At 37.2% G+C, this 26,341-nt stretch overlaps 1 protein-coding gene across 1 annotated transcript in view; it reads right to left on the bottom strand.

Moving 5' to 3' along the window:
* arhgef40 (Rho guanine nucleotide exchange factor (GEF) 40) overlaps positions 1–12,156 on the bottom strand; it is a 36,550-nt gene extending 24,394 nt beyond the window's left edge. The window contains exons 1-2 of the mRNA XM_052600876.1: positions 11,974–12,156; positions 84–173 (exon numbers count right to left, since the gene is read on the bottom strand). Of these exons, the coding sequence (XP_052456836.1) occupies positions 84–173; positions 11,974–11,976 (93 nt within the window). The 5' untranslated portion in view covers positions 11,977–12,156. The remainder of the gene's footprint in view (positions 1–83; positions 174–11,973) is intronic.
* Between the last annotated feature and the right edge of the window lie 14,185 nt (positions 12,157–26,341).

Consider the following 26,341-nt stretch of genomic DNA (forward strand, 5'->3'; position numbering starts at 1 on the left):
AATATTTTTCTGCTACATGGAAAACCATAATAAGAAATTGTGCTGAGTTTGGTAGACATAAATTTAAAACCCTATGGTCTCACCTGAGAGAGGAGAGGAGGAGCGGTGCTTTCAAAAGGAGGATAGAGAGAAGATAGCGCCCCCTGCACACAGTCCTCTACAGCCTCTGAACCCTGAAACAGAGATTATATCAACACAAACTGACGAGACTATTCACGTGTTAGTCATCACGGCCGACAGCTTGCTCTTCTCTTCCTCCCAACAAACACAACTTCCTGTTTTGTGTTCCAGTGGGCCAAATGGTCATCATTACGTTTCAACAACTGCACTGGATTCATAAACTCACCAGTGCTGGGGAGCACAAATCTGACTAAAACAAACAATGCAACTGTTTCTTTTTCAAAAGACGCTTTACACAGACTGTGATAACGAATTTCAAGGGTCATCGGCATCGTAAATCGTGTATCAAAAAAAAAAAAAATGCCATTTTGAATCTGTATTTTTTCAACTTTTTGAAAATTGTGAAAATGCTTTATTTTGCTATTTGTTCAAATGTGAACACAAAAAATATACCTGATGTAGTCTCCCATATGCACAAACATACAAGCTGTGTCTCAAATGATCTCAAATGAAATGTCCATAAATCCATTCTTGCGTAAATTGTTGCATTGAATTTAGGGTAATGGTTTCATAAGAATGTGAAATTTGTCTGCTTGTGTTTTATGAATGAGGCCCATTGACACAGGCTTGAAGCCATCCTGAGAAACACGGCCTGGCCAACACACACACACACACACACACGAACTATAATGTTTACTTTACTGCTGTTCTGTTGTCATAGCAACCCTGAACATTTTCCTCTCGTTTATTTCTTCACTCTTTCTCCATCTCCCCCTTTCCACGGCTTAAACAATCCGTCTCTCAGGAACTACTTCTAAATATCACCTAACAACAATTCCACCGAAGAGTCTTCACAAAACACATATTATACTCTCCGAAGTCTCCCCACATTTGGCGAGTGATGAGTGGAATAAACAAAAGATGAGGGAAAAGAGAGCGAAAGTCGGCCAGGAAGGCCAGTGTGTTTGGGGTGGTGGGGAGGGTGAGGAAAGAAAAACAAACCGAGAAGGAAAATGGCAGGAAAGAAAGTAGAATGAAAAACAATGCAAGAAAAACAGAATTAAAGACAAAACGAGGAAGAAAAATATGATGAGTTTTAGGACCAAAAGGTGAACCAGTCACATGAGGATAATCGAACGCACACACTGAAATCAGGCCGTAGAAATGCTCAAAATCTTCTTGTGCAGTGTAAGAAAAAACACTAGTATTATATTTCAGTTAGCTAGCTTCTCTAGGTTAGAGTCTTTCCACTTTTCCATATACAGCTGCTCTTCATCTTAGAACTCGTGTTCTAACTGAAATTCACCACAAAGTGATTTGTCAAGACACATGACTTACTATTGAACTCCATTTAACACTGAAACTATTGAGAACACATTTCTTTTATTATTATTATTATTATTATTATTATTATTCTTGGTTTATTATTTACATTTTGTCAAGGGAAACGGTGATGCCAGTGCTGGTGGTGATTTCTGCAAGTACTAAATTTGGCTCAGATAATTCTGCTAAACTGCCTAAAAAAGGCACAATGTTACTGTTAACACAATACAATTTTTCTGAAAGATTCTGAAATAGGCACCCAATAACAATTAATATAATTGATCATACGACCAAATACTGTACAAGTTAAAACTAAAGTAACGAGCCTTGTTGTGAAAATGTAAGAACTAGAAAGTAAAGATATTTGTGTAAAAAAAACAAAAAAACAGGAGTGTAAGTAATATTAAGTTAGTAAATTACTATTACACGCATATATATATATATATATATATATATATATATATATATATATATATATATATATATATAAACACAGTTGTATTTAATTTCAATTAATCAATTTGAAAGCACTTTAAGGTTAGAGGGTCAAATTATTATTATTATTAGGGGCCAATCTGGAGTCTCTAAATCACACTCTCTAGCACCACCACTTGTCTAAGTCTCATAAAGAGTTGGAATGATACCAAAATAAAATAAAAAAAATCGTAAGGTTTAGTTTTTTCAGTATTTTCAATTGTTCGTTAAAACTCCGAAAATTTTATTTTTCGAACTCCGAAAATTGAATCAGATCACCTTCAGACCACGCTGGCAAAAAGATATGGATTTCAAGTTGATTAGTCATACTCTTTCCGTATAGCACGTGAACGATTTCTACAAAAAGCATGCAAAAGTAGACGTGAGGCTATATCTCTGCAATGGTTTGGCCTGTTAAGACCAAACTTTGTGTGTGCTAGAACAAACATGACCTGAGACTACCTGCATTATTTGCTCATAACTTGTGAATGCTTTTGGACAAAACTGGTCTCTTTGGAAACATTGCTACATGCCAAATCAAATGATACCCAGTTTTCCCATGTCAGCCATTATGGGTGTCGGCCATTTTTAATTATGTTCTTAAATGCTGTACCTTATATGTATTTTGTAAATTTTGATTCTGTCTGAAGAAATATGAAGTAAACATCAGTAAATATATCCATATATCTCCACAGATATGCATCTTTGGTCTATAAATCCTTATTGACGCTGTTCTCTGAGTCTATTGAACACAAATAAACCGCTGCTGACGTGACTGAATATGAATGAGTGGTGAATTTCTAATCAAAATTTGGCATAATACGGATTTATTATTTTGCACTTCTGAAGCTGGAGTCTTTAAACTTTCAATTGATGCACAGTTTGTCCAGATGAAGTAAGAGAGTGATGTTTAACGTGCTGTGAAGGTGAAATAATAATAAACTGGGGCCGTCGCCGATGCTTGGTTAAGTGGTTAATTTCACAAATCTTGCAAACTCAGTGAAATCCAGCTGTGAAATCTTGTGAAGTGTGCATTTTTATCCAGCATGATCACGTGTTCTCTGTGATGGTCAGTCTGTGTGAACTGAATGCTTTAAACTCAAAACTCGTGATTTCAAATTATGCTGTGCTTCATGTATTTGCACACATTCATAATTGTGTCATTTTCACTGTGTGCTGTATGCAAAATGATGGTTTCCCTGGATTTATTTGAAAAAAATAAAAAATAAAAATGCACATAAACTTCCCAGAATACTAAGTGGCCCTTTACTTTTTTCTCTTTTTATAAATTTATTAAATATATTTTTTATGTGTGAAAAATACTGTCATCTACAGTATAAGTATGTTTATTTTACTCATTTATTTTTAATATATATAATTTTTAATATATATATGTATATATATATCGGCTTTATATCGGATATCGGCCCCCTGCTTTCCAAGATATCGGCATCGGCTGTCAAAAAACACATATCGGTCGACCACTAATCATTAAGACTGATAAGTCAGACAAATCAAGTAGCCAGTTTGGGAGAATGTGTCAATTTTCACATCAGTATTTCTGAGAATTGGTGTGTGAATGTCACATACTGTCACATACCGAGGAGGTTCATGAAAAATATTAATGAAAAAGTTGTTCATCTGTTTTATCAAACATTTGTAATGTCGTATATAAAAATGTACATCCACAGCGTGACCTCAAGCACACTTTAACACCAGCCGTATGTCACTGTCCCGCTCAACTTCCTCTCTTTCTCAGCAGCGAGAGCGAGGGAGAGACTGCTGAAGAGCAGAATGATAGAATCCAGATGCAGGCAGATTAGAGACAGAGAGAGAGAGAGAGAGAGAGAGAGAGAGAGAACATGAGAAGAGGGTGAAAGCATGAAGAGAGCTCGAAAAAGGATTCAGAATGAACTATTTCCTTTTTCTAAGAGGAACTTTACACACTGAAATATCTGCTTCTTATATCTTAAATCATGACCTAAGTGCTGTCTAAAACCAGTTTCTATTTGAAGATCAGGAACTGAAAGGTTTATGTTGATTTTGCGCTGGACAACAGATCTGTCCGATAAAAATGTATCACTATAGGGTGAGATTTTGCGTGTACTGTATGTGTGTATCTACTAGGGGTTGCATATCTGCTGATTTCTGCTAGTCGATTTCTTATTAAAAAATGTTTTAAAAAATTGAGTTACTCGACTACTCGTGGTTCATGCCATGGTACATGAAAATACATTAAATAGTTCTTATCAATAAACATTAATTATTAATTCATAGCCTTATGCAACAATTACATATGTAAAATGTCAAATATAGTATTATTATTATTTAATATTTGAATTTTATAATTATGAAATTACACATAAAAATGTATATGTAACAACTAGTATTTGTATCTGTATGTATCTGTAACAATAACAATTGTTCGTATCTGCATTGGGATACAATGTTGTACAGTTACTTGATAAGACCGTTATAACTATTTTTTTATAGTTATCACTGAACAAGTATGTTCTGTTAAACTAAAATAATTATTAATTTCTAAAAAATATTTATCATGCAAGCAGAGATGTCATGACAAATGTTTAGTGATCATTTGAACACGACTGAATCAATTCAATGCAGACTTTTTCATTACGCAGAACTCTTTAAGCAAGTCTTTTTGTGAACTTCACTAAACAAATGTGCATGTGCTATGCAAACCAGCAAAAGATAAAGAACATGTAGGCTATATAGAAAATGTATCTGTACCAAAGTTGATTATTAGCCTTCTCTTGAGAGAGAACTGGTTTGGTTTTTGAGAGACTGAGACGTGCAACGCAGCTGTCTGATTGGTGAGCACTAGGTTGTTATATTTTTACATTTTATGCGTTTAGCAGAAGCTTTAATCCAAAGCGATTTACAGTGCATTCAGACTAACATTTTTTTACCTTACGTGTTCCCTGGGAATTGAACCCACAACCTTTCGCTGCTAACACAATGCTCTACCACTGAGCCACAGGAACACTTGGGCTGGCCGATATGGAAAAAAAAATATCATATCACATTATTATTATTAATTTTATCATAATGCTTTGTCATGTTTTACTATGTTTTACTATTTTGCAAGTTGTCTGAGTTGTCACAGCCAAACTAATTTCCCTATGATAAAGCCAAAGCCTTTCAAGGTTGCAAAAAAAGAAAGAAAAAGAATGGCAAATGGCAGATATTTAGGCAAAAGAGGGTGAAGATAAAAATATTTTTTTCTTATTTTTTTAATAACAAAGATAAAAGAATCACAAAGATACACATTACAACTAGACATAAAATACAAATAAAACAAACAGTGCTTTAATTTTAGGTACAGTAGGTGTATTTAGCAGGAGCATGCAAGAAATTGAATGAACAAATCTAAAATGTAAAATACTATATGAACTGATTCCTAAAGCAAAACTGTATATTTTTTCTTCAGTCAAAAGCAGTGAGTGATTTTCCTCTTTGTGTTTTGTTGTTTTATTAATGTTAAAAAGTTCACCCAAAAATTAAAATTCTGTCAGTTGTCTGTCAATTCTCTCATAATGTTTTATATTTATACCACCATTTACTCACTCAAAAGTGAAACTGCACGAGGTTCATAAATGCTATTTTGAGGAACGTGGAAAACCAAATAGTTGCTGGTCCACAGTGAGTATTTTTTTGCTACTATCAAATTCAGTGTGAACCAGCAACTGTTTGGTTATCCACATTCTTCAGAATATCTTCTTTTGTGTTCAGCACAAGGAAAAAATTAATAAAGGTTTGGGACAACATGACAGTGAGTAAATAATGAGAGAAATTACATTTTAGGGGATCTATCCCTTGACAGTGATGACAGTAGGCAGCATGTTTAATATGTAATTTTCTCTCAACTGTTTACTTTCATTTTAGACAACCAACTCAGTCTACATGTAAACATTGTGTTTCGACAGTATTAGCACAAAAGATAACTTAGTTTAATAATCAGCTGGTGTTTGACAGGCTTTAGCGCACTCTTCAGGTGCAGGGTATGTGAGCGGAGTGGAGTGGAAACAATCTCCCTCTGCGCATTTAATAATCACTCCACTACCGCTCACTGATACCAGAAACACCGCTCCGTCTTCGCTCTGTCGCTAAAGTATTTCAGTATGTTTGAAATGTTATGTTCATAATGTAGCCTATATTAGAATAATAATAATAAATACAAAAATAACAACAGGAGAGATTCAAAGTGGCTTAGGCTATTTGTGCAAACTTTTTTTCCTACCACATGCCAAACTAATAACATGGTGGTCAGCATTAAAAGGTATAATTGCTGCATTCTGCTGTGCAAATTTTGTTTGTGATGAAAATAACAGTACATTTTCGACATTTATTTTATCTACAGATCGATGCATTTCTTACAGATTCAAAATCATTCAAAATCAGAAACAGATGTAGTAGGCATTATTGTGATAGCGATTGCTTGTGCATGTGCTGTATCTGTTTAAATCATGCTTAAACCTGAAAATACTCCGTATAACGAACAGACAAACTCCTTGAGAACTAGCCTTTAGCTAACTTCCCGCTCGGCAATTGCCGTCAATATAGTTTTCTGATCTGACAGATCCATCTGTATCAAGCTATAGCTAAATATGTTTAACATGTGAATTCTTGTTGCATATGCAGTTTTATCACGGGCCGTTGGCATGAATTGTATTCATGATGAAGCAGTGGTGGAGCAATCTTGGAGTGAGTGAAAACCACAATGCCCCTACCTTTAAAAAATCTGTTCCTTGCTCCAGTCAGAATCACACCGCTCCGCTCACATACTCCGTTCAGGTGAATGTGGCGCTCAGAAAAAGTACAGGTCGGAACAGCGCCAGGACTACAGCAGATTGAATGTGCGCTGAAGCACGATTAGGATTGGAGCTAAACTTTGCAGGACAGTCGATCGCCAGGAGCAGGGTTGGGCACCCCTGGACTAGACTGTGCAAGCCCTAGTACCGTATTTTTTGGACTATAAGTCGCACCTGAGTGTAAGTCGCATCAGTCCAAAAATACGTCATGATGAGGAAAAAAACATATAAAAGTCGCACTGGACTATAAGTCGCTTTTATTTAGAACCAAGAACCAAGAGAAAACATTACCGTCAACAGCCACGAGAGGGCGCTCTATGTGTTCAGTGTAGACTACAGGAGCAGTGAGCAGGGGTAATGTTAGGACGGTAATGTTTTCTATTGGTGCATTTCTCTCAGTTCATGTCAAATTAATTTTGATAAATAAGTCGCACCTGACTATTAGTCACAGGACCAGCCAAACTATGAAAAAGAGTGTGACTTATATTCCGGAAAATACGGTATATACAGTTGCCTCCAAAATCATTTGGATACTTGAGCTCTTCTTGGACACAGATAACAAGTATCTGAATATCATTGCACAATAAATATCAAAGCATGAGTCAACTAAAAACAAATATGCCAGAGCCTTTCTCCATACAAACTTTGTTTTTCTCCAAGGTTTTCATCAGTGTCTGCAAATCAGCTGGGTTTCTTTTTTGTTGTTGTTATTGTTGTTTTAAGTGCATGGATGAAGTCAGCTGTCCTCAGGTTCACACAAGTGTATTTATTGTAACCAGGGGCGTCGGACTGGGGGTACTATGAATATTACTGAGAAATTGCTTGTGGTGTTCTTCATTTGTTGATCATCATTTGTTCATTTTGAATAAAGCATCTATTATATCAATACATACGTGTGTGTGTGTGTGTTGATGTGTTTTTCCATGCACTCTCACCTCTCCCAACTGAATGAATCATCTCTCTCTATTTCAGGTCTATTTCATGTGGAAAATGCAACTTCACCCAAACCACTGTCACGTCTTTTCATTTCTCCTAAAGTAAAACAGTCTCTCTGTGTCTCTCTCTCTCTCTCTCTCCCTCTCTGTCTCTGTATATCCAGCCAGACGACTCCACCCTGTCCCACACACACCAAACACTGGCCGGAGCTGAAGGCACATCAGCACTCGCCCTCATCTCCCTCAGTTTATATTTGTATACATGCCCACAGATGGACAGTAACACGCGTCTGATGCAGAACATCCACAACACTGCAGTAACATCATTACTGTCACTCTGTTAACTCTATTACTCCATTATCATGTGTTATCTCATAGTCACACTACATAAATGTCATAGAAAGCGATTACAGTCATTTAAATATCCCATTCTATTTTATTCAGTTTACTCTTTTTATTCAGCTGTGGAATTCTGTCATGTTCCAATAATTGTATTTTACTTAGCTAGTATACTCTACTAGTTCCACTTTAATTAATGTATGTTGAACTATGCAATTCTATTTTGTTTCTGTATTCTATAGTGTCAAACTATTTTAATTACTTCATGCTATTTGTTGAACTGTACTCCTAATTGTTTTGTTTTTTTTCATCTTCTCAATGTAATTCAGATATCCCATGCTATTGGTTAAACTTCTCTTAATTCCATTGTTTTTACTCTTTTCTATTTTATTTTTTTTACTTCACACTTCTAAGATTCACCTCTATATGTCTAAGTTTACTTCTATCATAATTGTATTGTATTCAACTATTATATGCACTAATTCTACTTTACTTCTATACAATAAAATTAGTGGTGGGCATAGATTCATTTTTTTTTTTTTTTAATCTAGATTAATCTAATGGCTCAGATTAAATTAATGGCTCATTCGAATTCTGCAGAAGGCATTCAGAATATGTGTGTTACCCAAATAAAATTGACAAACAGTAAGTCTTTGAGAAGGGGTTTATCAAGCTAGGTGGTGCATTAGGAAAGGGGTTCATCTCCTGTTTCCAAAATGCATCACAAAGTGCTTGAAAAAGCTGTAAACTAATTCCACATTGCACAAGGTGCAAACAACCTTATGCCTGTTTCACACCAATGTTTAAGTTTTTTTAAAGTTTGTAGGCGTCAAGGTATAGAAACCAAATAATTAAATGTAAAATAGCACTGGATAGTCTTCAATGTAAAAATGAAATATACAATTAAACCTACATTTATTCAGACACCTTCAACATTTCTCACATTATTACAGTTTCACATAACATGAGTGTCAGTGGGCGTTTGGTATCGATGTAATTTAATTTTGCCTATAAAACAAAATAACTAGTATTACTAATCATCGTCACTATTCGCAAAGAAGAAAATGTATTATGATTTTACACAGGCCCGATGCACATCTGAACTGGTTCAAACTTTATGCAAACATTTTTTTAAAGTCACAATTAAAATATGACGTTATAAACTAATTATGCATTCTAGAGTAGCTAAATAAAATAACACCAACCTGCCAGAACAGCTGGAGTCTCGGCGCTTACTCTCGTTGAACCTTCTCAGTACAGTATCTTTCCATTCATTCCAAAATTTTCTTGTCAAGTCTCTTTCAAATGCCAATTGTACTAAATGGGCTTTCGCTGATTGCATTGATTTATCCTCACCAAGGTCGAAAGGCACTCTTGACGGTCCAGGTGTTCATGAGCTGGAGCATGAGTGCAGAGGACCAATAGGTGTTGGTGTCTTGTCAACTAGCATGGCTCCTGAGTTGCTGTTGGATGCTTGCAATTGCACAGTCGCATCTGGCAAACTATGGGACCGATTTATCATATATTTTCGTATATCAATTTAATCAATCTATCTAGCCATTGCTGATGAATCACACAATTGTAAGAAGATCCCTGATAGACAAATGTCTGCCTACCACTAGTCTGACGGTCATGTCGGATTTTTGCCTGATATTTTTTAGTGGTTATGATTAAAACTCGATTAAATTTAAAATGAGTAACGTTTTGTTTTCACACTTTTTATTGAAATTAGACATCACAGTTTATATCACATTGTACTTATTTAATTATGTTTTTATGTTCTCTTGTGCCAAGCTTGGGGGGTGTGTGTGTGGGGGGGGGGGTGCTTGAGATCATCGCAAGGGGGGCTAAGCCCCCCCAAGACCCCCTTGACGCCGGGCCTGAGCAAAAAGAAGCAAATTCGATGTTCAAGTGTTTTGAGACGCGTTTCTCTGCGTGAGCCTGAACACCAGAACACCGCGAGTATAGAATTGGGCTCTTTCACATATTTTTGTTTGTTCAAACTGCGATTTGTATTTGTTCGTTCAGGTGCAGGAGGGACTTCGAGGAGAACTTCGCAGAAGAGCTCGGTTCAGTGTCGCTGTCCGTGATACGCGGCTGTCTCTCTCTCTCCGCACCGAACACAGCGCGAGTAACCAGCTCTGTTCAGCTTTTCCACGTCTTGTGTTTGGATGCTTTAATGTTTAAATCGACAAGCGGTAAGGCGTAAAAACATTTGTAAAAGATAAGCTTTCGTGGTGATGCACAGCAGTGGCCCGTCAACTGTCCTGAGCATCTTTTGAGGCTGGCCTCAGTCAGTCGGTTATATAAAATATCAAGGTGAAAGTCATCATAGCTCGCTTAGTATAGACCCAGCTCCCAACCCAACTTTGAGAATAGATTAACGGCGATATTTTTTTTAATCGCCCGATAAGAGTCTCGCGTTAACGCAGCACGTTAACGCCGATAACGGCCCACCACTAAATAAAATACAACCAAGTTTCACTCCAAACTCTTCCGACTACACTATTTTATTTGTTGAACTTTACTCCTAATAATGGTTTTAACTCTTCTAGGTTATTCAGTGATTTATCTTTTTTAACTATTTTAACTATTATATTTTCTATTATAATTGTTTTATTTCACTCCTAAACACAATTTAAATGGGTACTTCTATTCTGTTTTATTCAACTCTGCAAAACTGTGTAAAAACTACTTTTTTCTATCAGTTCAACTTTACTCAACCATCCATTTCTATTAAAAACAATTGTTTCATGTCAGGTATTTTATTATATTGAGCTACTCCTTTCAAATTCATTGAACTGTACTATTCTAATGAGTCTCCTCCATTCTATTGCACTGCTTTCATTTCCTTTAATTCTATTGCATTTAACTATTTTTTTAATATGAAAGCATGTGAAAGTCATGCAAAATTAATAGCAATTGTTGTCTGATGCAAAAAAAAAAAAAAAAAAAAAAAAAATTTGATGTGTTTCAGTACTCTGTTTTATTGAACTATGCAATTCTGTTCATTTCATCACTTTTATTTAATCCAACTATTCTATTCTATTAGTTCCAATTTATTCCAATTCAATTACACAATTATATTTGTTTCATATTCGAATGATATTCAGCTAGTCCATTCAATTTATTGAACATTTAAGTTGTTCTTATTCTCTTATATATATATTTTTTTGGTTTACAGTATACAATTAATTCTAATGTATTCAACATAACTTTGTTTTGTATTTAACTACTACATTTTATTAGTTTTACTTCTACTCTATTCTATTCTATTCTACTCTACTCTACTCTACTCTATTCTATTCTATTCTATTCTGTTCTGTTCTGTTCTGTTCTACTGAAACACACAGTTATAAACCCTGACCGGAGTCTTCTCGTGATGGAGTCCTGGGTTTGCTCCAGATCGGTGTGTCCTGTAGAGTTTCCTCACTGGTTCAGATGGGATGAGGGGGAATTCCCACCTCCAGCTCTTTCCTACTCAATGCTACCATGTTCCCTTTTACCATGGTAACCATATTTCCACCAACACAATCACTGCATTTATTATCACTACTGTAAAACTGAAGTACATTCATATGGGTTCTTTTTCAAACAGCCTTTTGTTATGTCATTAATTAAGTTTGATAGCAGTGATTTGATAATACAGCAAACGTTTTCAACAATAGTAACTGTAGAAACAATGGCATTATTGATCAATGGTGTAAACGTATGCAGGGATCTCACAAAACCGAGAAAGAGCGATTCATTTCAACACAGCAGAAACAAGAGACTAAACAGACTCCGATTCAAGCAGAAAAAACTCGTACACGTTACTTTTGCAACTTTGTATCACTATCGCAGCGCTGTCTCTTTGAGATAAACGCCTGTGCTTCGCTTATTCTCGCGATCTACATGAATTCAGTCGAGATGTAAGGCTCCTGTGAACAGACGGACAGGACTGGACTCACCATGACTTCACGCGCAGTCCGGACTCGACTGGACTCAACTACATCGCTCTGTTTCTGAACATCCACGCAGACACACAGTCCCTTTGCTCGAGTGAAACCGTCGCTTCAGTGTTCCTCAGTCTGAAGTTTTGTGAAACGCAGGAGTTTGATGGTGGAGAGAGAGAGAGAGAGAGAGAGAGAGAGGCCAGTCCCTCCCTTCTCTTCTGCTGAACAAGAGCTTCAGTGAGTCTCAGTCACTCTTTCCACTGTGATTCCTGCCACAGAAACACTGAAACCATTCTATGTTACTCGAGTTTTACAGTTTATTCAATATGCATTTAGTTATGATTACGTATTATTCTTGAACTGTCTCATACAAGTCAGTTAATGTCAGATAAAATCCCCAAACACTAATAATCTTGTCACACTGTTGTGAAAGCTTTAATAAAGTCACTTCTTTAACTCCTTGCCTCAGAGAGGTTTATACTAAACTTCAAATGTTCAGACAGCTTATTTCTCAGAAAAGGAAAAAAGCACCAGGCCCAGATTGTGTTACACCAGCCTGTCTGAAATCCTGTGCTGACCAGCTGGCCCCCATCTTCACACAGATCTTCAACAGATCGCTGGAGCTGTGCGAAGTCCCTTCATGCCTCAAACGTTCCACCATCATCCCCATCCCTAAGAAACCCAAAATTACAGGACTAAATGACTACAGGCCTGTGGCTCTAACGTCTGTAGTCATGAAGTCATTTGAAAAACTGGTGCTGGGCCACCTGAAGGACATCACTGGACCCTTGCTGGATCCTCTTCAGTTTGCCTACAGAGCAAACAGGTCTGTGGACGATGCAGTAAACATTGGACTGCATTATGTTCTGCAACACCTAGACAGACCGGGGACTTATGTGAGGATCCTGTTTGTGGACTTCAGCTCGGCCTTCAACACGATCATCCCAAACCTCCTCCTGCCCAAACTAAATCAGCTCTCCGTGCCCACCTCCGTCTGTCAGTGGATCAACAGCTTCCTGACAGACAGGCAGCAGCTAGTGAGGCTGGGAAAATACACATCCAGCACCCGTACAATCAGCACCGGAGCTCCCCAGGGGTGCGTTCTCTCCCCACTGCTCTTCTCCCTGTACACTAATGATTGCACATCTAAGGACCCCTCTGTCAAGCTCTTGAAGTTTGCAGATGACACCACACTCATCGGCCTCATTCAGGACGGTGACGAGTCTGCTTACAGACAGGAGGTAAAAGAGCTGGCTGTCTGGTGCAGTCTCAACAACCTGGAGCTTAACACCCTCAAAACAGTGGAGATGATCGTGGACTTCAGGAGAAACCCCCCTGCACTCTCCCCACTCACCATCATGAACAGCACTGTGACTGCAGTGGAGTCATTCAGGTTCCTGGGCACCACTATCTCTCAGGACCTGAAGTGGGACATTCACATTGACTCCATTGTGAAAAAGGCCCAGCAGAGGTTGTACTTTCTCCGCCAGCTGAGGAAGTTAAACCTGCCACAGGAGCTGCTGAAACAGTTCTACTCCACCATCATTGAATCCATCCTCTGCACTTCAGTAACTGTCTGGTTCAGCTCAGCTTCTAAATCTGACCTCAGAAGACTACAGAGAGTAGTCCGGACTGCTGAGCGAATCATCGGTTCAACTCTCCCATCTATTCAAGAACTGTACTTATCCAGAGTGAGAAAAAGGGCTGTCAAAATCACTCTGGACCCCTCACATCCAGCACACTCCCTCTTTGAACTGTTTCCATCTGGTCGACGCTACAGAGCACTGAGCACTAGAACGACCAGACACAGGACCAGTTTCTTCCCTCAGGCAATCCATCTTATGAACAGCTGACAATAATGGCGAACACACTACACTTTATATTTATATACACACACTTTATTTATCTAACACACATACTTAGTATACACTTAAATCTTGCACACAATATATATGTACATACATAACTTCACTTTGTAATATACCTGCCTACAATTGTCATTTGTATATTGTCATTCACTGTCTACATATTTGTATTTTTTATTCTTTTATTATGTGTTTTATGTTCTGTCGCTGTCATTCTGTTGTACTGCGGAGCTTCTGTCACGAAAACAAATTCCTCGTATGTGTAAACATACCTGGCAATAAAGCTCATTCTGATTCTGATTCTGATTCTGATTCTGATTCTCAGACAACGAGTCCGTTAGTTCATGAAAACATGTTAAAGGTCTCCATCTGGTGGTCAGCAGCTCAAATGCAGTACATTTCAGGGGAATAGAAGCACGAGGAAAAGTTCATTTTAGTAATTCAACTCAAACTGTGAAACTTGTGTATTAAATAAATTAAATGCACACGGACTGAGGACGTTTAAGTCTTTGGTTCTTTTACTTGTGATGATTTTGGCTCACATTTAAGTTTGAGGGCCAGACTTTGCAGCCATTCCTAATTTTTATGGGTCTGGCTTCCGGTTTAAAAAACAGCTAATTTTGCTGCTTGATATTGCAAATTGGTGTGACTTACCATTTTATTTGAATGTATTTTCTTAATTATGAACACACTGTTTTGTAGTGAAAACAGTTTTACTGTTTACTGCACGTAGATATTGATCTCACTATTTCCCTACAGCGGATAATGAAGCGGAGGTTTTGCCCATATAGGCTTACTTCCACATTAGAGTAAGGTGGACAGCCTTAGCAGAGACTGTCTTACTATTGGGAGTTGAGAAGGTCTGTATTACTTACTATTGGAGAAAGTGTAACGGTCAGCTTGGATCATGTGTGCCTTAATAACCAATCACATTACAGCCTTGTGTCACTTAACTTCAGTCAGAGTTGTGTGACTCAGTCACCATTTACAGATTTTACCATAAAATATGAAAGAGAAGTGCTGTAAGCTGAATCCCGCCTGTCGCAAAATGTCTGAATTTTTTATTTTATTATTTTGTGTAAACTCTAGAAATTGTTAAAACCTAAAGTATTGGTTATTGCAAAACATGTTGAAGATTAGCAGACAGGCTGTTGATTCATTAAATCAAAAGCTGTTTATTCAGTTTAGTGAAACCTGTCCTTGTCATTGACATCCATTCAGAGAAAAATGACCTCTGGTCTTCTTTCCTACGTATGGCAAAGGTGGAAGGATTAGCATTAGCATTTGCACTTTTTTTGGCTGAAGTTTGGAGGCTTGCCTTCTAGTGGCTTTGGTCTTAGTAATCCTGAAGACACTGATTAGCTTGTTCAGGTGTGTTAAGCCCTTTCACACTGAGATTCAGGATAATACACAGGCAGTGTCTCTCGGCCATGTGTCCACACACAACCGGATCCCGTAATGACATGTGACATCAGGATGTGACAAATAATGTACAAGCTGAAAACGCTAGGCATGTTAACTTTACATTCCCAGGCTCAGTGAAGATAGTGAGGGACTAAATTCATTACAGTTTGCACTTTTTTTTGCCTTCAAAACACCTGGTTAAAGAGTTTCACGATGACGTGCGTCATCACTACATCACACCCTTTATGCCATTGGTTCTGGCTTTTGTTCACACAGAGCTTGTTCAGGGACTGAATCCAGCAATGTTACTAGGTCCCCAACCCGGGATCAGTCCCAGAATCAATCCCAGGATTTTGCATTCACACAGAAAGCAATTGGGCACATTTCCGGCAATTTTCCGGGATCACCGTGCAGTGTGAAAGGGGCTTTTGATGAGCCACAGCACAGCATCTCCAGAACAAAGCTCTTCCTACTCCTGAACTAACCATTTGGTTTTATTCATATATAAATATTGATCAGGAAGACAATGTTTTGTAGTTATGACTGTTTTCTGGCTTTGGATTCCTATTGTTTTCATACTTGCTGAGGTTAACCAGTCTGACCAATAGCATGCAGGCATTGTGAATACTTAACCAAACGTGGCATGAATCTACAGCTGAATGGTCAAAGCAATGCAAATATTACATGGATGAGGACTGTAGAGAGATCGTTAATAGGAAAAAAAAATGCATTTTAGATTTGCATTGATAAAAGCACGTAGAGTGCAAAAAGAGCACATCAAATATGGTAAACCTTAGTTGCCTGATGCAGTTTTGGTTAGGGTTAAGGTAAGCCTAAACCTACCTGCGCCAGAAAATACAAGTTTCTGCCATTAAAAAAGAAGAAGGGAACAAAGTGCATTGGTTCTTATAAACACATTTTAGGTCCCACTCTTTTTGTTAAACTCTGTGGTAAACTGTGTGGTGATCAATGTTTATTTCATGGCTAGGCCTAAATTAAATTAAATTAAATTAGTAAATAGTGTCCATGTTTCTTGAAATGTTTACCCCAGTTTTGAGTGGACTTTCAGATGAGGGACCTAAATCTTAATTTAAAATGTTTTAATTTGTGTTCAGAAGATGAAGAATATAATAAGGATTTGGAACAAATCTGAGTAAATGAATTTTAGTTTTTCCTGCAAATCCCTGCAAGACCTTTCTCAATGCCTCTATTTAATTAAAACATCTGAAATGTCTCCATCTGGTGGTCAAGAGTAAATATAGTTGTTACCAAAACCTGGAAAAAAACTTGGTGTTAAGTAAAGAACAGCTGTACTGAGCAGAATTAAGATCTGGTGGCCTTGCTTGTGGACACAGTGAGTCAGTAATCACATGAAATTTGTAAAAATGTTCTTGTTGAACTCAAGATGCTTTTGAGTGCACTTGAAAACTCAACTGTGAACACAGAAATGACAGTCTGGACACATTGCATGGCTGCCTCTTTGGTTTCATGATTGCAAGCATGCATCGAGACTCTCCAGCTCTTGACCGTGATGACCTAGATTTAGACAAGACAGAACTGTTCTTCCCTTTCTGAATCTTACCTTGTTTGTATATGCAGTTCTGCTATAAGTGCTCGGAAAGTACCTGTGTGGTTGAATGCTGATTCTTGCTCCATCACTTGCTCAATAATGAACAGAGATTGGTAGTACATCTCTCAGGATTGACTGTAGTGTATACACGGCCAAGCTTACTGTAACAAAACAGGGTCGTGCAAACTGAAAATCATTTGTGTAGCATGATTTACACAGTAAGGGCCACAGTGCACACACTGTGCAGAGCCGGAGACTGTATTTATCTTATTTTGATCAAATAAAATCATAGGCAGATGTGGGAAATGACATGCTTGTGTTTGCATGGATCAATGAATTAGTTAATTAATTTATTTATTGGTTTATTGTAACGACAGAGGTAAACAACGCACAGCAACGACATGGAAGACGACACATAGAAACAAAAGAACAACAAACAAACAACAAGGACAGATAAACGGAGTAAGTTGAGACGACACATAGAAAGACATACAGCTTGTCGACATAATTTGGCACAAATGTGTAACCTCATGTTATTCAAAAGGAATGAGAAAGCTGTATAACACAATGTGCCTACAGACTAGCAAACTAAGCTAACTTAGCAAGGAGTTACTATTGTGGTGTAAAGTAGTTGTATAGATTTAAAAAACACACAAACATACCTTTTTTTTCTCCGAATAACAGCCGTCCTCACTGAAAAACGATGGCTCGTCCTAGACTCTAGACTCCTGTCCTGGGGCGATTCAAAAATCCCACGAAGGTAGAGTTGAGACGTCGAGGAGGGGTCCATAGTGTCAACTGTCACTAAAATTAACCCAGCGGCTGGGTTACACAAAAATTACCCAAAACTCAGAAAATAACCCAACAAAATGACCCAACAGGCTTAACCCAGCGGTTGGGTTTGAAAAAAATAACCCAACATTTTTTTAGAGTGTTTCTGTTTTCCCTAATAACCCACAACATATGGCCTTGTCTTGTTTAGTTTTATAGTAAAATTTGGTTGGGTTTTTTCATGTCAGGTGATTCACAAGGTGTCCTGAAATGAGCATTGATGATGCAACAATATTGAATCAAAAAGTACATAAACTGACCTGAGATCAGATAAAACCATGTTAGACACAGTATGGTTCATATCCCATGAAGTCAACACATCCTAGCAGTGACTCATTGACATTTCAAAATGTTTAGTAACAGTAAAGACTTACTGAATGATAATTATTCAAAAAATTTTCAACCAAAAATCCAAAAATTATTTTGTTTTTCTCTGTGCTGTTCAGTGTTAGGTTTGCAATTAAATGGTTCACAAGTGATTAAAGTGAACATTATGAAGGTTTATTAAAGGGTATTTTGATGAGTGGGACGGCCGAGAGCCGTGGGAACGGAGCGAGGCCGAGGGAGTAATTGGAAGTGAGTGACACCAGGACCACTCACCGGTCGAGTCCCACAGAGGAGCTCCAGAAGGATGAAAAGAGGAGTTACAACAGTGAAGGATGAGAGAGGACCTGGCCTGGGTTTTATTTTGTGCGTTGGTTTTGTTTGTGCACATCTGCAAGGGGCTGTCGCACTGTTTTGTGTTTATTTTGTTAGTAAAGTTAAGTTGATTTAAATGTTCACTGGTTCCCGCCTCCTTCTTTCTTACTTATGATCTTTGTTACAGGTATTTTCATGCATTTTAGTCTCAACATGTGGAAACTACTTAGTCCCTCCTTTTACTTTCTGAATCCAAACGCTGATGCCCATCGTAACGGATGCTGTATCACAAGAGCGATTCAAGAGCATCCGGCTGACACAGTTTCTCCAGAACGGCTGCACAAGCTCTGATAATGACACAGTTTTTGGTATATAAAGTATACCAAAAAAAAAATGGTGGGCTTTGTTGATTTTTTTTTTCATGCACAAACAGACACTATATTAAGCTGTATAAATTACTGAATAAAACGTGTTTCTGTTGCTACATGAAAACTCAAATGTCTTGATTATATGACAAATGTTGCATCTAATCTGCTTCATCTGTGATAAAGTACTCAAACACTGTGAGCATCACTGCAGGAAGCAGAAATTGGCCAAATTCGTATCTTTGGTTTCAGCTCATCCACGACCGCAAATCCAGTCGAAGTTAAACACACGTCTTCTTGTTATTTCCCTCTCCATTCCAGCAGTAGTTTTCCATTACGCTTGCTTTGGTCAATAGCACTTTCTGGATATGTGCTGTCAGATGAAGTCAGAAATATACACAACTAAGATTATTCAGTGAACCCCAAATATTTTTAATCATCAATTCATAATCACATTACTTTCAAACCATTTATTCATGGCTAAAACATGATGTGGTAATGCGTAATTCATGAAAGCCAATTCAAACAAAATAGACCACCAAAAGGTTAAAATAAGTCAAGTCACCTTTATTTATATAGCGCTTTAAACAAAATACATTGCGTCAAAGCAACTGAACAACATTCATTAGGAAAACAGTTTGTCAATGATGCAAAATGATAGTTAAATGCAGTTCATCATTGAATTCAGTGATGTCATCTCTGTTCAGTTAAATAGTGTCTGTTTTTATTTGCAATCAAGTCAATGATATCGCTGTAGATGAAGTGACCCCAACTAAGCAAGCCAGAGGCGACAGCGGCAAGGAACCCGAAACTCCATCGATGACAGAATGGAGAAAAAAAACCTTGGGAGAAACCAGGCTCAGTTGGGGGGCCAGTTCTCCTCTGACCAGACGGAACCAGTAGTTCAATTCCAGGCTGCAGCAAAGTCAGATTGTGCAGAAGAATCATCTGTTTCCTGTGGTCTTGTCCTGGTGCTCCTCTGAGACAAGGTCTTTACAGGGGATCTGTATCTGGGCTCTAGTTGTCCTGGTCTCCGCTGTCTTTCAGGGCAGTAGAGGTCCTTTCTAGATGCTGATCCACCATCATGTCTGGATACGTACTGGATCCGGGTGACTGCAGTGACCCTCTGATCTGGATACAGACTGGATCTGGTGGCTACGGTGACCTCGGAATAAGACAGAAACAGACAAATATTGGCGTAGATGCCATTCTTCTAATGATGTAGCAAGTACATCGGGTGTTATGGGAAGTTCCGGGTTACCTTATTAATGCAGCCTAAAAATACTTTAACGGATTTGGATATTAGAAGCGTATTAGTGTGTTATGTGTAGACCAGGTTAAAGAGATGGGTCTTTAATCTAGATTTAAACTGCAAGAGTGTGTCTGCCTCCCGAACAATGTTAGGTAGGTTATTCCAGAGTTTAGGCGCCAAATAGGAAAAGGATCTGCCGCCCGCAGTTGATTTTGATATTCTAGGTATTATCAAATTGTCTGAGTTTTGGGAACGTAGCAGACGTAGAGGAGTATAATGTAAAAGGAGCTCATTCAAATACTGAGGTGCTAAACCAATCAGGGCTTTATAAGTAATAAGCAATATTTTAAAATCTATACGATGTTTGATAGGGAGCCAGTGCAGCGATAACAGGACCGGGCTAATATGGTCATACTTCCTGGTTCTAGTAAGAACTCTTGCTGCTGCATTTTGGACTAGCTGTAGTTTGTTTACTAAGCGTGCAGAACAACCACCCAATAAAGCATTACAATAATCTAACCTTGAGGTCATAAATGCATGTATTTACATTTCTGCATTTGACATTGAGAGCATAGGCCATAATTTAGATATATTTTTGAGATGGAAAAATGCAGTTTTACAAATGCTAGAAACGTGGCTTTCTAAGGAAAGATTGTGATCAAGTAGCACACCTAGGTTCCTAACTGATGACGAAGAATTGACAGAGCAACCATCAAGTCTTAGACAGTGTTCTAGGTTATTACAAGCAGAGTTTTTAGGTCCTATAATTAACACCTCTGTTTTTTTCTGAATTTAGCAGTAAGAAATTACTCGTCATCCAGTTTTTTATATCGACTATGCATAAGGCATAATTCACACTGAACAGTCAGACGTAACCAGCAGCAAGAGACTCTTTTTTGAATTTTGTCACAACACTGTGTTCCTCATTTCAGCATCTGTTGCCATTCACCAAAAAATAAAAAAAATAAAATTAAAAATTAAAATAATTAATAAAAATAATTGTGCCAACTTGTTACATCTAATCTAATTAATTTAATTTATATCAACTTAAAGTTTACTTTGAAAATAATTAATTACCCATTACTTTGAACCGAATACATTTTTTAAGTGTAATTGAAAATTGTATTTTCTGTTTGTGTTATCTTATTTTTTAAACCAAATATGCAAACAAATACAGTTTTAAATGTCATGCCATATGAAGAAATGTTTGTACTTTCAGAATGTGTGATTTTTATCATTTGTGTGAGATGTATGACTTCAACTACCAAACTTTTGACAATTTATTTTGTCACTGTTGTGGCAATTTTCCATTTTAATAAAGGTATGAGACAAAAGTTGTTTTAATATTTATTTTCTTGCAAGAAAATGTGACAGTCATACAGTCATCCAAGTTGACTGCAGAATGAGACCAAAAAGGAAACATCCCAACTCAACATTTATGACATCATCAAATGATTTGATCTCTTCCAATCATAATGTATATTCAACATATATGTCCATTTAAGGTGTTCATCTATGTCCTCCAGATGCGTTTCTAAGAATTAAATGCAAATCATTTTCTGAGTAGCCAGGACACCTAAGAAAAAAAAAAAAAAAAAAAAAAAAACCTTTCTGTCTCACACTTATCTTGCACACATACACAAATAGATTTCCTGTTATCTCTCAACTCATCAAAAACCCAAGCATACGGAAGCAAACTGAGCACTCAGAGACAGTTTAAAGAACACTCTTTAGCACAGTGAAGCAAATATTATTAATATTTCAGATAGAAATAAAATTTCCTCCACAGTCACAACAGTCAGGTTATATTCTGGCAAACTGTTTACCAATCAAATTTCACAATTGGCAAAGCAAACTACCATATATACATATATACACACACACACACACACTCAATACACACCCATACAAAGAAAACAAGTAGATACAGCTAGGGTGGGTATCTGTATTTCTTTGGACCGTACATAATTGGGTCCATACCAGAGTAATGATAAGCTTCCAGACAGACGATACTGTTATCGATACTTATGTTGTTTTATCTCTGTAAAATTCAATGTTAACATCAAATTAGAAGCTGCTGCTTGTCATTTTCCTCCACTGAGTGATGTGGCTGAAGTCTGCTTGATGTGTGTGTGATATCCAGCACATTCGCTGCGTGTGTGCGTGCACTCAGTCATCGCGTCAAGAGGAAAACGTTTGAAAGTGTGATCTAACGTTACAAAACAAAGCGACACTGTGTCCAATGAAATATATGCAGTAGAGTAATAGTGAACAAGAGGAGGCAACACTAGTAATATAATGAAATGAATACCAACAAAACACAACATCTACCTAAAGCAATGCACTGTATCATCTCACGAATCCAGCACCAGCTGAAACTCATGAGACACATTCACATAAAATGTTGATTCGGTAGAGTTACACTTATGAGACTCAAGGTTAGATTATTGTAATGCTTTATTGGGTGTTTGTTCTGCACGCTTAGTAAACAAACTACAGCTAGTCCAAAATGCAGCAGCAAGAGTTCTTACTAGAACCAGGAAGTATGACCATATTAGCCCGGTCCTATTAGAATAATGGCATCTATGCTAATATTAGTCTGTTTCTCTCTTATTCTCTGGCTTGCTTAGTTGGGGTCACTTCATTTACAGCAATATCCTTGATTGCAAATGATTGCACAGACACTATTTAAACTTAACAGAGATGACATCACTCAATTATGAACTGCCTTTAACTGTCATTTTGCATTATTGACACACTGTTTTCCTATTGAATGTTCAGTTGCTTTGACGCAATGTATTTTGTTTAAAGCGCTATATAAATAAAGGTTACTTTACTTGACTTTCGGCACGCTTTAAAGCCTCACTGGTTAAATGTTTCATTTATGTGCTATTCTATGGACTTATTCAGAGTGTGTCCATACACTAAAAGGCCGGTCAAAAAGCACCCGATTACTTAGTTATGGTCTGATTGTGTTGATACTGTGAAAACCATATAAGATTTACATATAAACACATGGTACATTCAAGTGCTCCTCAGAAGTTCGTAGTTGATAAGTTGTAATCATGACATCGGGTGCATTCAAGTCACTTTGGACGGAACAAGATGGCGAAGTACCTTCTTTTAACTCAAAAGGTAAAAAAAAAAAAAAAATTATAGGATATTTTTTTCTTCGTATTTCATTAACTAGATGCATAGCAAGAACGTAACCAATTAAAGTTTATACAACAACTAAAATATTGATTTTAACACAGATTTACCATCAACAACAAATGCTGCAGCCATCAATTTCACCTTGTTTTTCGTTCACATTCACCCAACTCGGAAACTCAGAGCTTAAAGGGACACTAAGTAGGAATTACTCCCATCTAGTTGTGAAATTGTATTTTGCATTCAAACTAATTTTGCTCTCCAGCGCCTCGCTTTTTCAAATGCGCGTTGCATCTACGGTAGGCGATATGTACCAAAAAGCTTTGACAGGATGTCTTCTAATAGCACTTCGTCGAGTTTTCCTTCAGGTGAACAGGTGTGTTATTTCAAGCAAACTGCAACATGACAACTAACAAACGAATGTTACAGTATGAATTACTGACTGTGGAAAACATGAAATATTGTAATTAGTAGTTATGTCTTCTTTATTCGTTATATTTTCTGAATTATATGCATTGTTAGATATAAAAAAAAAATATTATAATATAGATTGTAACACTGACTTACCTGTCGAGAAGAAAACTGGCCACTTCAGCGTCTCTTTTGAAATCTTTATCCAGCATTAGCTCTTTCCACCTAGGAAAAGCTTCCCCGACATTAACTCTTGTTTTCTGTAATCTACGGTCACGTTTCCTTTTACGTTCTATTTTTGACTGTTTTGGCGACTATGTTTTCTTCTCCTGTGGCGCGGCATATGTATGGTCCATAATAAGAATGCAATCCAGACTTTTAAACTTGCCGGTGCAGTTTCAAGCGCCTCTCACTGCTCTGCACCTGCGTTTCTGGCTCTGACCGAAAACGCGCTGTGGAAACGCGTTGGATTAGTACTTTTTGTCCCTCTCTGCTATTATAGTTTTGCAAGATGGCGGAACTACATGGAAGCCTCCGTCGACCTACCCGTCCCATGTATATAAAGATAATAAATTCTTCATTTACAAGGATTAGTTTAAACATTGGCATAGGTATTTGTACACCATTGAGGGCATATTTATGAATAAAAATATTGATTTTAGATAATAAAATACCTAAAAAGTTACTTATTGTCCCTTTAAAGAAAATTCTGAGTTCCCCAAATTACAACTTTGTGGTGGCGTTCACGTGGGTTTAACTTGTAAATATGATTTATCCAAAATGACTTGAATGCGCCAACAGTTAATGTCTAAAGTGAAAGTAAACAGTTGCGAGAAAAACAGATGTGTGTACGTCTTAAAGGGACAGTACTAAACATTCTGCTGATTGTCATTAAAGGGACAGTTCGACCTAAAAAAAATAATTATGTCATTATTTACTCAGTCATGTTGTATCAAACATGTATTAATGTTTTATTTATTCTTGTGCTGAACAAAAATATTATATTTTGAAGAATGTGGTTAACCAAACAGTTGCTGTTCCCCACTGACTGGAAAAAAATATATATATAAAAAGAAAAAAAGAGATCTGAAGTAAACCACACACTCATCAAGAAGATAGGAAGATAGAGGAACAATCTTTGGTAAATGTGGAGTAAAGGGAGAAATTAAATCCAATAAAGGGCAGATTAAGCACAGAGTTCATTTGAAAATAACTAAAATTTGTGCTGGATGTGTGAGAGTGACGATCAGAAGAACATTAAGGCCCTACAAGATATTATCCATGTGATCACTGAAACAATCAACACAAGTACAGCAATAAAGAATAAATACACAAGAAGTAAAATATAACCAATAAAGATAATGAGAAACAGAAGTACGTAGAACAGTGGTTTCCAACCTTTTTCACCTTGGGCCACACAATCAAACACATATGTTTGCGCGGCCCACTGCAAAAAAATTAACTGAGCCCGCTATTGTTGGGTTAATAACTTATTACTCAGAAGCTAGATTGTTAACTGTATTTACTGAATGAACTAGAGCTGGGTGATATGTACAAAAAAAAAAAAAAAAAATATCGCGATTTCTTTGATACATTTCGAGATTTCAATTTTAATCAATTTTGACGAACACCGGTATGCTTTACAGTCATAAATGCATTCAGGATGATTTTGAAACATATTTCCAAAAGAAAACCAATTAAAGCTTTTTCAAAAAGTTGTAACATCTCTTGAACCGGCATACGTCAAATTAATCACTATAGTAAAGGTGTAACAACATTTATAGACTTATTGCAAAAAATAAATAAATAAATAAATCCAGATCCAGTGTCCAGGGACTTTTTTTCTTTTTTTGCTATGCATTGTTCATAGAGCTCATTGATTTTAGCGGTGCCTCAGGTGTTGAAATAGATTTGTTATACATTATACAGGTTTACACGTACTCCGTTTGCAGTATGTATACAGTATGTGTAAGCTGTGCAGAAGCAACAGCGAGAGAGCGTTATTGTAACATGAAAGCACATTAAAATAATGCACAAGCTCGAATCTCTCTGTATTCTTTCCTCTCTCAATATTTTGTATGCGGAACATAAGTACATTTTCGTGTTTCCAAATGAACATATTAAGTGGCGGAAGTCTCCACGTTCAGTGCAAATATGCAGCTGATTCTAAGTCCGGTGACACACTGGCTGCGTGGCATGAGCGTGGCGTTTCTGTTGTGTGTCAGTTGCATGAGGGCTGCTTCGCGTTTTCTTTGTCTTTACACACCAGAAGCGTGCCTATTGCGGCGCTGGCGCGCTGCTGCTGCTACTGCTACTGTAGGTGACATAGAGGGAGGCCGCCGATAGACCAGGCTCTTGTCTTCACGACAACAATATCTATACTTCATGTTGAGCATAAATATAAAGCCTACTGATGAAGGGCACCGTCAACAGTATTGACAGCAAAATAGACTATGTTTGACAGGTGCAATATGCCAGTGTGTCACCGGCCTAAGGTTTTCAAAAGGCATCACGCGAGTGTGAGCATCACTACAACTAGAAAAAAAAAAAAAAAACTATTGTAATTCAAACGCAGCTCCCTTCAGCATTTAAACAGACCTTTGCTCTTAATTCCGATTGGTCCAACGCAATAAACACAATTTTTTTTAAATATGAGCAGGCCTACAAGCTGGGATTGGTAATGCTGCACTGTAATCATAGTTATTTATTTATGTTTTGTCATTATATTTTATTATATGATATTTGTTTGAGACTGAGAGTATTTTACTTAGTGGAGCACTTTGCAGCAGTATTTTATTTCTTATTCATTTTTTAAAAGTATATAAAAAGTGTAAACAAATTGTTAAAAAAATAGTTTATGGTAATAAATTACCTGCAGTTTAATGTTTGCATTTCT

This window comes from Carassius gibelio, chromosome A7 (assembly GCF_023724105.1).
Source record: "Carassius gibelio isolate Cgi1373 ecotype wild population from Czech Republic chromosome A7, carGib1.2-hapl.c, whole genome shotgun sequence".
Taxonomy (NCBI): domain Eukaryota; kingdom Metazoa; phylum Chordata; class Actinopteri; order Cypriniformes; family Cyprinidae; genus Carassius; species Carassius gibelio.